The sequence below is a fragment of the Acipenser ruthenus genome, chromosome 4, assembly GCF_902713425.1.
Source record: "Acipenser ruthenus chromosome 4, fAciRut3.2 maternal haplotype, whole genome shotgun sequence".
In the NCBI taxonomy this organism is placed as follows: domain Eukaryota; kingdom Metazoa; phylum Chordata; class Actinopteri; order Acipenseriformes; family Acipenseridae; genus Acipenser; species Acipenser ruthenus.
In genome coordinates this window covers 59,667,318-59,679,401 of record NC_081192.1, presented here as the reverse complement: position 1 = coordinate 59,679,401, position 12,084 = coordinate 59,667,318, and the positions used below count along the sequence as shown (strand labels likewise).

Below are 12,084 nucleotides of genomic sequence, written 5' to 3'. Positions count from 1 at the left end.
GCTCTTAGCCAAGGACGGTTTACTTGGCGCCATGACCAGGTGCTGCGATGTTTGGCCTTAGCATTGGAAGACAAGCGTAACATGACCAATAAGTTGCCACCTGTTCCATCAAAACATTACACACAAAAGACAACATTCCTCCGCCCAGGAGAGCAACCACCAAGAAAAGGTGTTAAAACCAATCCTCGCCCAGGACAACTGGAAGCTGCTAGAGACTGGAATATGCTGGCAGATGTTGGTCAACGGCTTATTTTTCCACCTGAGATTGCCACCACTAACCTTCGACCAGATATTGTCTTGTGGTCTGGATCAGCACGCCTTGTTCACCTGGTAGAGTTAACAGTGCCATGGGAGGATGCTGTAGATGAGGCGTATGAGAGGAAGAAACTGCGGTATGCTCAACTAGCCACTGAAATGGAACAGCGAGGATGGAGAGTTCGGGTTTACCCAGTGGAAGTGGGTTGTCGAGGATTTGTGGCACACTCTACAACCCGGTTTCTCAGAGACGTCGGATTCAGTGGCCAAGAGTTGCGTCGCACAGTGAAGAACTTATCTGAAGCAGCAGAGAGGAGCAGCAACTGGCTGTGGTTGAGACGGAAAGATTCTGGCTGGGGACAGGTAAGTAAGCTGGGCTGAGTTGAGTGGGGGACGGAGGGGGGTGATGCTGGGACGCCAGGATCACCGTCGAGCCCTCTTGAGGTGTCGTGGGCTAGTCGACGAAACACTGAGGATGGAAGGTGCCCACTTGAGAACCCCAGAGATGTACCCTACTTAGCTCAATCCAGACGGTTGTCATGCTGATGCGCTGGGGAGGCCGCACTTTGGTTGATCCCCGGAGCCAGCATCGCAGCCGTTGTGTGTGCTGATGCGCCAGGGAGGCAAAATAAGCTGATCCCTGGAGCCAGCATTACACTTCAGCCATTAACACCAGACAGAAGGATATCTACATCATCATATGGAAGGAAACGTAAATGGAGGGAGACACATATGGATCACATTAGTTTACTGTAAAGCTACGTCTTAGTTGGTGCTTATCTTGGCGAGAGCCGAGTTCAAATCAGCATGAAGTTTTAACATCTACTCTCGTGTAATGGAAATCATTTTTGATCAAATGACTGTTTACAGACGGGCGCTCAATTGAGACTTGCTGCCTGCCTGTCTTTTATGTGTCCTCTGTGCGTTACCATCATTGGCAGCGTCACGTAACCCGTTTGTTTACTTTCTGTTTTGTGTTTAATAAATCCAGCGTGCCTGTGCCAGTGTCGTAACCAATACTGCCCCGTATGATAGTGTATTTTTGCTAACTGCACATGCGCATAACTTTGAAGACCTGCGCAGAGCAGAACAACAGGGGAGACATTTAATAATTAAAAATGTTAAGAATGTTTCATTTTAAAAGGAATATTGTACTAGTATTTTACTCCAACAGACAAATTACAATGTAACGACCGATAAATCTCAATATGCCAAGGTGATACTGTAGTGTTCTGTGCTATGGAGGTGAAACAGACTCCTGGAGACCAGATTCGAAATAGGCTTTTTAATCGTTAACTGAAATTAAACCAATGAACAGCGAATCCCTGTTTGGACCGGGGTTCATGCCAAAATAAATATAAAAACTAATTCTCTCCCTCACTACACTTTCACTCACTTTCTTGTCATACACTCCTTCTTCAGACTCACTCTGGGTTATCTCACTGTTTCAGTTAGGTGCTCTTTTCACCTTTCCCTCTGTCCCTCACAGTTCCTCTCCATTCAAGTCCACACGCGCTCTCCCGCTCATGGCTATCCCCACCTCCTACTTATAGCCTCCGGGGGCTAGACGCACACACACTCTATACGCACACGCACACACCCTCACTAATGCACGCGCACACATACACACACTAAAGACGTGCCCCCGTACCCGTACAATACACAGAACATAAAGTGAGACATAACAAACAAGACAAACACAATGTCCAGGATGCCGCCATCGCCAGGGTCGTTACAATACATATTAAATCATCCAAATCTCCACATATACATTTTAACATTGTAGTATTTTAAATCATCCAAATCTCCATACAGTATATAGAGATAAATATAAAGTATCTTGCCCTGTATGAAGTTACTGTGCCCCGATCCCGGTACCTCACTGAGCTCGGTGCTCTGTTTGGACTGAGTCTCATTTCTGGCTGTGTTTAATACCGACATTGCATAGGACTGATCTTAAAATAAATAATAATAATATTAATACTACTAAAAACAATAATACATTAATAACTATAACACATCACTATATAAATAACTATAAAACAGCACTAAATTTAGAAAAAAGACAGTAATTTTTACCATCTTATGTATTTAACCATACCTTCATTAAGTTGAACCAATTCGTCTGTGACATACAAAGTCAATTGGTCAATTCCGTCTGTCACCTCCCCTTGTTTCCTGCAGGAGGCCATCTCTGTCCGCTCACTCTGATCCCTGATGAAAAATGCTCAGCAGCGCTCTGAGCGGCTCAGCAGGGGCAGAACCGAGCAAGCCGTTATATTGATTATTTTACTGAGCCCCCCTGAGCGGCTCACTTACTTAACGCACCCAGTATTGTACAGTGTTTTTCGGGAAAATGAATGGACTGATCTTTAGTTCTGTGCTGCTTTTGCCTTCTTTTTAAATGTACATTCAGTTGAAAGGTTTTTTTTCTTTAAAAAAATAAATACATAAAAACGGACTACCTCTAATTTTCTCCAAGAGACCTCTCTCCACTCCGTGTCGAGAGTTACGCACACACACAGCCTCAGACACACACACACTTGGGCCTTCACATAGTATTGCCTATCATATAGTGCCTCCCTGTATTATAGTGCCTCCCTATTACTATCATACCTGTGGTAGTACTATCCTACAGGAGGCAGCATCAGATGGTATAGCGTATCATATAGTGCCTCCCTATTATAATGCGTTATACGGGACGCACAATCAGACAGGTTAGTTCCATATCATAATGCACCCGAGAGGCACTATCATACTGGGTGGCAGAGCTGGTTACAACACCGGCGTTTCAACTCCAACTCCTGCCTTGCAATGCAGTTACCCATACATGTGACATGAGTTCCTTGTCACAATACTGTTTAAATGTTGATCAATGTGAAGGAATCTTCATTAAAAAAAAAGTACTATATATTGATGTTCAATTCAAATTTGCCGTTTTGTCATTATTCTGATACAGAAAAATGCCAAACCCTATTATAGTGAACACCCTGATATAACAAACATTTCTCCACGTCCCAGGGGGTTCATTATAGTGAAGTTAGCCTGTATATACATTATTTTCCTTTTTGTTCTGTATCTCTTGTTCTGTTTAATTGTTGTATAGTAGAACTTTTTTTTTTTGCAACAAAACAAAACAAAACAAAAATGTGCTGGGTTGATTACATTTAGTGTTGAGACTCTTGGGTCTTAAGTACCCTATGGAAACCTGATCAGCGCAGACTTGTATAGAAAAAAAAAGAAAGTGCTATGGTCTGAGATGAGGCTCCGAGATGAGTCTGAGGTGCATCTAAACGTGGCTAGTGGAAACGGGGCATGAGAGCCTCACCTCTGCCCTGTATTTAGGAGTTCATCACACTTTACAAAAGGGATCATTTTTGTAGTACAAATACAAGGAACTTTCTGGCAATCTGTGAACCTGAGAGTAAGCTGTTCTAGCAAGTGGGACTTGCTAGAACTACTGCAAAATGCTGTGAAAAAACATACTTCAATCTGATTAGTATGATTTTTATTATGATTCTGAAAATTGTACTAAAACAACACAAGTTTGACCATTTCCTGATAACAGTAACACTTTTTTAAACTTCTTGGATGTTTCAAGAGATAATGTCTCTTTTATATTGAAGTACAGCACTGATGAAGAAACTGTTCTTTGTAAAGCAGCTATACACATGCATAAAAGTATGTCCGTACAGCTGGAGTGTATTTTAAACCTCCAGACATCTCACGACTATACCAGACCACCTTTTCTGCATTTAACATCATTGAGTATTTCATATTTATGGAAACAGTTACTTTAAGGAAATAGCCTCCTATACAATACAAAGGGTTTTTTTAAAACAAACAAGTGTTTGGTGAATCAGTGGCACTACAATGGAAATGATACAGTGTGTTACTGTAGTAAAAGGGGAAATGGTAACATAATGGCAGCCACTGTACAACTGAAGTAATGCAAGTCATCTTCTCCCATAAGTACTATAAGTTGCTAGAATGGCAGGTAAATAACTGAAGTTTCACGACAGCAAGAATGTAGTGTTCTGGTATTATAATGGCACCCAGAAGTTTTTTTCTTATGATATTACTTTTTCCTGTAAGGGTGTGTACAGAAGGTTGTGCTTTTGGTAACAGTTCAAATCTGAGTCCACATTGAATGAAAGATTTGAATGAATCTGTTGTTTTCATTGTAGGTGGGAACCATGAGCCAATGATTTCTCCAGCTCTGAGGAGTACTACAACTGTGAACCCCCTGACCCCTTCTCCACCAAGCCAATCCTCAGTATCCAAAAGAAGCCTATCTGTCCACATGACACCAACTGCAGCCGCAGGAACCCATTCAGCCAGCTTCGCAGCCGCCTTGAGAAAGCTGGCCAAACAAGCTGAAGAACCACGAGGTAGAGTATACTGGTCTTGTACCTTTACAGTCCTGTTGAAATAACTGGCCTTATTTGCCACTACGCTTTAATAAATCATGGTTTATTTAATTTAGCAGGGTAAAAAACTACACTATGCTTACTTTCTGACTGTACATTTTAGATTTGATGTCCCATAAACTGGGATATTTAACCAAAAATAAAGAGACATAATTCATCACAACACTATAAGTGCAATTTCAACTTAATTTGTAACATATTTAAATTATTATTTCTTTTTTTGTGTGGCAGGATTGAGCAAGAGGTTTTGTGGTTTTAAGAAATACATTTGTCAGCAGTGAAAGGTTTATGCTCCTGCCTACAGTGCAAGGCTGTACCTTTCAGATTTAAACTAGGTTTACTTCTGTGGCGCTTGGCATTGGTAACGTTTATAACAGGTGTTGCATATTCTGGTGAGTGTGTGTTGGGGTGCACATTATTTCTGGTGAGGAGGTGATTTATTTATAAAGATTGTTAGAATCTTCTTAATACACATAGATGTTTAGCTGAGATGGGCTTCACTTCTTTTCTATGCATCAAAGTTAATTTAAATGTACTAAATTAGTTTAAATTTAGTCTAATTAAGCCCCAAAACACTTCATCTGTGTATTGTGACGCACAATTTTACATATGGAATGCTCAGCTGAATTAATAGAGAAATAAACAGTTTAAATCTGAAACCACTGTCCACCCTTACACAGCTGTTAATATAGACTGTTGGTGTAGGCAGGAGTATAACGCTATAACTGCTGCCAAACATATTTTTTACAACGACAAAAACTCTTGCACAATGCTACCATACCTGAGAAATTCAGTACTTAAAAATATTTTAAAAAATGACTTACTAACTGATATAGTTTAACTTCTATGCAATCAATAGGAAGCTCTTATTAGTAACAGTAGCTTCTGCAGCTTTGTTGTTTCTGTCTACCTAGGTTACCTGACTGGGAACATATATTTATTATTTTAAAAAAAAATAATAATTGAGACACAAAGAAGCAGAATGGGATAAAACAACAAGCTCTGTGCTTCTAATTCACAACATAAGGGTACAATAGACTTTATAAATCAAGCCCTAGTTCAATCCTTTTAATGTCATGTAAAATCCATGTATAATACAGTAAACCTATCATATCTGATCATGAAAGATACAATATATTCTATTAACTGATAAACCTCTGGTATGTGTCATTTATTATTTAGCTTGGTCACTTCACATAAAACAAACTGCCTAGTTTCCATGTTTACTGAAAGAAAACAGAAAGTAACATATTAATATAATTACTGTACCATACTGTGCTAACCGCCAAAGCCAGTTTTTTTTTCGTGTGGGCATTTAAAAAAAAAAAAATTTTAACCACCTTTTTTGTCCTGGGCTAACACACACTGTAAATGTTGTTTTTTTTTTTTTTTTAATACCTTTTCTGTCCTGGGATAACACAGACGCCTAGTAGTTTGGGATTTTTTTTTTTTACACCTTTAATGTCCTGAGATAACACACGTACAGTGTGTTTTTTTTTTTTTTTTTTTTTTTTATCCTTTTCTGTCCTTGCATAACACACGCACAGCAATTATTTATTTATTTATTTATTCATTTATTTATTTATACCTTTTCTGTCCTGGGAAAACACAAATGCCTAGTAGTTTTTAATTTTTTTAATTTTTTTTATTCCTTTTCGGTCCTGGGATAACACACACGCACAGTATTTTTTTATTATTATTATTTATTTATTCATTTATTTATTTATTGTTATACCTTTTCTGTCGTGGAATAACACAGACGCCTAGTAGTTTTTTTTTTTGTTTGTTTGTTTGTTTTTACACATTTTGTGTCCTGGGATAACACACACACACAGTACTTTTTTTTTTTTTTACACCGTTATTTTTTTATTTTATTTTTTTAAATTGAGTCATAAGGAAGCAGAATGGGGTTAAAACAAGCTCTGTGCTTCTAATTCACAACATAAGTGTACAATAGACTTTGTAAATCAAGCCCTAGTTCAGTCATTTTAATGTCACGTAAAATCCATGTATTATATAGTAGAACTCATCACATCTGATCATCAAAGATACAATACACTCTATTAACCGATGAACCTCTTTTATGTGTCATTTATTATTTAGCTTGTTCACATGTTGTCACTTCACATAAAACAAACTGCTCAGTTTCCATGTTCACTAAAAAAAACAGAAAGTAAGCGATTAATATAATTATTGTACCATACTGTGCCAACCGCCAAAGCCAGTTTGTTTTTGTGTGGGCATATTTATTTTTTTATTATTATTATTATTTATTTTTTTTACACCTTTTCTGTTCTGGGATAACACACACGTACAGTATTTATTTATTTTTTGTTTACTCCTTTTCTGTCCTGGGTTAACACACAGGTACAATATTTTAAATATTTTTTTACTCCTTTTCTGTTTTTATTTATTTATTGTTTACTCCACACACGTACAGTCATTTTAATTTTTTTTTTTTTTTACACCTAGTTATTATTTTATTATTATTTTTATTTTTTTATTTTCTGTCATGGGTTAACATACACGCACAATTTTATTTATTTATTTATTTATTTATTTATTTATTTATTTTATTACACCTTTTCTACCCTGGGATAACACGCACAGTATTTTTTATTATTATTGTTATTATTATTTTATTTTGTTTTTTTACACATTTTCTGTTCTGGGATAACACACACGTACAGGATTATTTATTTATTTTACTCCTTTTGTGTCCTGGGATAACACAAATGCACAGTAATTTTTTTAAAAACATTTTTTTTACACCTAGTTATTATTTTATTATTTTTCTTTTGAGTCACAAGGAAGCATTATGGGGTTAAAACAAGCTCTGTGCTTCTAATTCACGACGTAAGGGTACAAATAGACTTTGTAAATCAAGCCCTAGTTAAGTCCTTTTAATGTCACGTAAAATCCACGATACACACACACACATAGTATTTTTCTTGATCTTTTCTGCCCTGGGATAACACACACATACAGTATTTTTTAGTTGTTTTTTTTTTTTTTTACACCTTTTTAGTCCTGGCATAACACGCACAGTAATATTTATTTATTTATTTATTTATTTATTTATTTATTTACAGCTTTTCTGTCCTGGGATAACACACGTACAGTATTCCTATGTTTGTTGTTTTTTTTTAGTCCTTTTGTGTCCTGGGATAACACACACAGTAATTATTTATTTTTATTTTTTACTCCTTTTCTGTCTTGGGTTAAAACACGCAGTCTTTTTTTTTTTACACCTAGTTATTATTTTTTTTTTGAGTCAAAAGCAGAAGGGGGTTCAAACAAGCTGTGTGCTTCTAATTCACAACATAAGGGTACAGTAGACTTTGTAAATCAAGCCCTAGTTCTGTCCTTTTAATGTCGTAAAATCCATGTATTGCACAGTAGAACCTATCATATCTGATATACCTGACATTAATTTACAATGCTCTGACTTTAATAAAGAAACTACAATGTAATAACTACTCTCTCTGACATACAATATTTTGATATATCAGATGGACTCCTAGAACCAATTAAAGTATGATACTGTATATTATATATAAGAAAATGACTGCTGAACTATAATAAAACAATTCCACCTCTGGGTTCAGTGGCATTTCATAAATCACTCTAGGCTCTGAACTCCTATGAAGAATCAATTTGCTGTTGGCCTAATTTTCATTTGCTTATTATCCTAGCCCCAACTATAACCAAAAACCTTTCTATAATGGTGGAGTGACTCTTCCTAAGTGGTTGTGAACAAAACAGAAAAAAGGAGAGAAAGCAAGTTTATGGTGTTTTATTAAGAAAAATATGCCTAATCTGAAATGTTTATCTTTAGTTTATCTAGGATGTTCAGACTCTTCCTACAGTGATGATATTTCACCTGCACCCTCAGCAGCAGTGAATCCCAGAACCCCAAGCTGCAGTCCCAGGGGGGCCTCAGCTGGAACCCAAAGATCTGTAAAGCGGACCCCTGTGGTAACCATAGCACCCAATGAGGCTGGAGGTGACCTATGGAGGAATGAAGGCAGTCAGGTATAAAACAACTATTTACCTACCTGTATGCCCTTTTTACTCCATACCCTCAAGGACAAAAACAGTGCTATCTTTTGACTAAATTCAACATGTGGGGATTAATTTACAACTCTCTTTTTATCAGAACTATGCACTAGATACTGCACATACTGCAACTCTAAGTGTGATTTAAGAGGGCTGTGTGTCAACTGGTGACCACACACACCATGCAAGCATTTCAGTTCATATAACTACACCAGACTGAAGATGTACCTTATGTCAGAGCATAATTAATAAAGGACACTTGATATTTAGATGTAAAAGAGATAAATAGAGACACCATGGTAATACACATACACTGAGATGGAGTCTAGCGACAGAAATGTAACAAACCTATCTAGCAATCAAAATCAAGTTCCAATAAGCAAGCAGACTACTTATATATATATATATATATATATATATATATATATATATATATATATATATATATATATATATTACTTTTTCTCTTTTTGGGTGTTGATGATTGGCAAGTTTTCAAACTGACATTGTTATTTTGTGACATAGTCAAGAACGCTTAGCTCAGGGAGAGGTATTTAGAGAGTGCATGCATGCAATTTATTTTTTGATAGCCAATGTATTTAGATCTCTGCTGATCTCTACTGTACTATATGAGTAACCCTAGACAGTGGTCAGATTCAAATCACATTTTCTGCATACCCACCACAAATGTGCATCAAAACAGCAAAGAAATGTAAGAAATAAGAGATGTGTCAGCTCAGCTCTTCATTTCAGAGGTCCATATTAACAGAGGTCCATATTGCATAAATTAAATATAACAAGTATTGCGGAAAAAGTAAATCCGAAAACACACAAGTAGGGCTTGAAGTTTTCAGGTTTTATTTTTAATCAGGTGAAGTCCCTTTAAACAAATTGAGCTGATTAAACTCAGAAAAAGCTGTTAATTACAAAACAATCTTTGTTTTTACCTTCATATCTTGCCTGAGCCTAATGATTTTATTTCAAACAGAGCTGACAAATTACATGATTTGTTCATCCCCGATCCTACTTTTAACACGAATTTCATTTTTTCAGTCGCCTAATTTAACGTTGTGTTTTTGTTATTTTCCCCATTAGTTTAACAGAAGATGCCCTGACAGATTTTTTGAAGCATAAAAATGAATATCTACTGCAGAGTGTACACTGATAGCAAGTCCTTCAGGCGCCTGCTCTGAGTATTTCGCCAAACATACCACAAAGCATTTTGGGATATTGGAGGATACACAAAAAAATGTAGTTTGGTATTACAGCGTCCACACTTCTGATAAACCGCACTACCTGATGCGATCTAATTAGAACCGGACTCGAGACTACCTCCTGAGGTGGTCTTGAGTCCGGTTCTCGAGTACAGTATTAAATGCTGCGTAGTGTGGACGCAAACCGTATTCAGCACTTTTAAGCCGGTTTAAATGCAACTAATACGGTTTAAAGGTATAGTGTGGACAGGGCCTTAACTAGCAACTTACTTCTAATGTATTATGACTATACCATGACTATTTTTATTTTAAAAATAAATAAATAAAATGCTGTTCCTTGCAAGAAAATATATACATTTATAATGGAATAGGAGAAGAATATTTTAAAATACCATGTTGTGTGTATCCTTGATCAATTTACATAATATTACAAACAGCACTCCAAATAGGTTCATTGAGTAATTTACTCTTCAAATTTAGACACTATGGGTTAATTGTAACAAACTTATGGATTTAGTACGGAGATGCATACTGAGTTGCGGACTGGCTAGCACGGTCTCAAGATCATCCCCAGCTCTGTACTAATTTAATACCATAGACATTAATTGCCTTGTGCAATGTAATGATCTCCTGGTAGGTATGTATTGTTATATATTTTACAGTCATGACTCGTTTCACTACTAACACTGTTTTAGGCTTTTAACCATTGCAGGGGATTGAAGGATATGCATGCTGTGCACATAGCAAAGATCATGTGCCCACAGCCTCAACCCCCAACCAAACTCTAACATTAGTACCGGTGTCCCAGCAAATAAGTTGTTCGGGAAATAAGTTGATCAAGCTCTAGAATTTAAAGGGGAGGTTCCATTGTTTCTAATGTAAACTAAGCCTATGTAGATCGGATATATTTGACAGTATTACGCTAGTTAAGGGAATGTGAATATCGCTGTAATATATATTAGCAGTAAATAAATCATTTAAAATGAATTGTATGATTGTACATTTCTGATTGTGTATTTCTGTTTGTGTAACAAACGTTAACTAGCAAAATGTGTTACGTATTAATGTTATTTTGCATTTCTGGAGGTGTTTTTGTTTTGGGAAGCACTACAGTATAGACAGAAGGTATGCGAGCGATTGTCCAAAAGTTAAAGCATGAGTTTCAATCATGGAAAAAATTAAGCTCCATGCTGCGATTACTAACTAGGCCACAGTGCACATCAATCACACGAGAAAAACGTTGCTTATACAGTATTATTATTTTATATTTGTTCTTTCATTTATTTTTACTTGCAGTACTTTGTATAATTAGGACAGAAAACGAACAGGAGACTGGTTATCATAGTGTATATATTTCAATTACAAGTTTTGGAAGAAACAATACATTAATTAATTAAAAACTAAAGAGTTAACGTCTTTGCTAAACCGTGGTAAATACCTGTAGTTCAATACCAACCAAGATTTTGTGTTGTGAGAGAGATCATACAGTATATGTAGGCTACTGTATATCAGCATCATTTTAAAATGGTAAATCCCTGCAGTGCAACAACCAATAAGACATATATAACGAGAAAGAGATAGAGTATATTGAATTAAAGTGAATTATCATGATTTAAAATCATGTAGATATACACATATATATGGTATCTCTCTTCCTCATTATACATGTCTCTTGTCTTGAATTACAATTGTTCAATACCAGCCAAGAGACTTTAAATAGCAAGGAAGAGAGATCATACAGTGTACCAGCATGATTTTAATCTGTGGTTCAATACCAACCAATATACATATATAATAAAGAGAGATAATACAGTATAAAATCACTTTGTGATTATTTTTTATAGGCCACTTTTTAAAATCAAGCTGTACAGTATATGTCATTATGCTATTCGATTTATTTGATAGACACCTATGACTAAAGAAACACACCTGAACCTGAGAGTAAATTGATCACATTAAATTTCTAAGCCAGGGTCCTAGGTTTGATTCTGGCCCAGGGTCTGTCTGTGTGGAGTTTGCATGTTCTCCCTGTGTTCGCGTGGGTTTTCTCTGTTACTCTAGTTTCCTCCCACATTCCAAAGACAAGCTGTTCAGGTTTGCCCTCTGTGAGTGTGTGTGGTGCCCTG

At 36.5% G+C, this 12,084-nt stretch overlaps 1 protein-coding gene across 1 annotated transcript in view; it reads left to right on the top strand.

The window, feature by feature from the left end:
* Nucleotides 1-12,084, top strand: part of LOC117400038 (genetic suppressor element 1-like) — a 147,128-nt gene that overhangs the window by 54,542 nt on the left and 80,502 nt on the right. The window contains exons 3-4 of the mRNA XM_059022604.1: nt 4,443-4,646; nt 8,524-8,720. Coding sequence (XP_058878587.1) covers nt 4,443-4,646; nt 8,524-8,720 — 401 coding nt within the window. The remainder of the gene's footprint in view (nt 1-4,442; nt 4,647-8,523; nt 8,721-12,084) is intronic.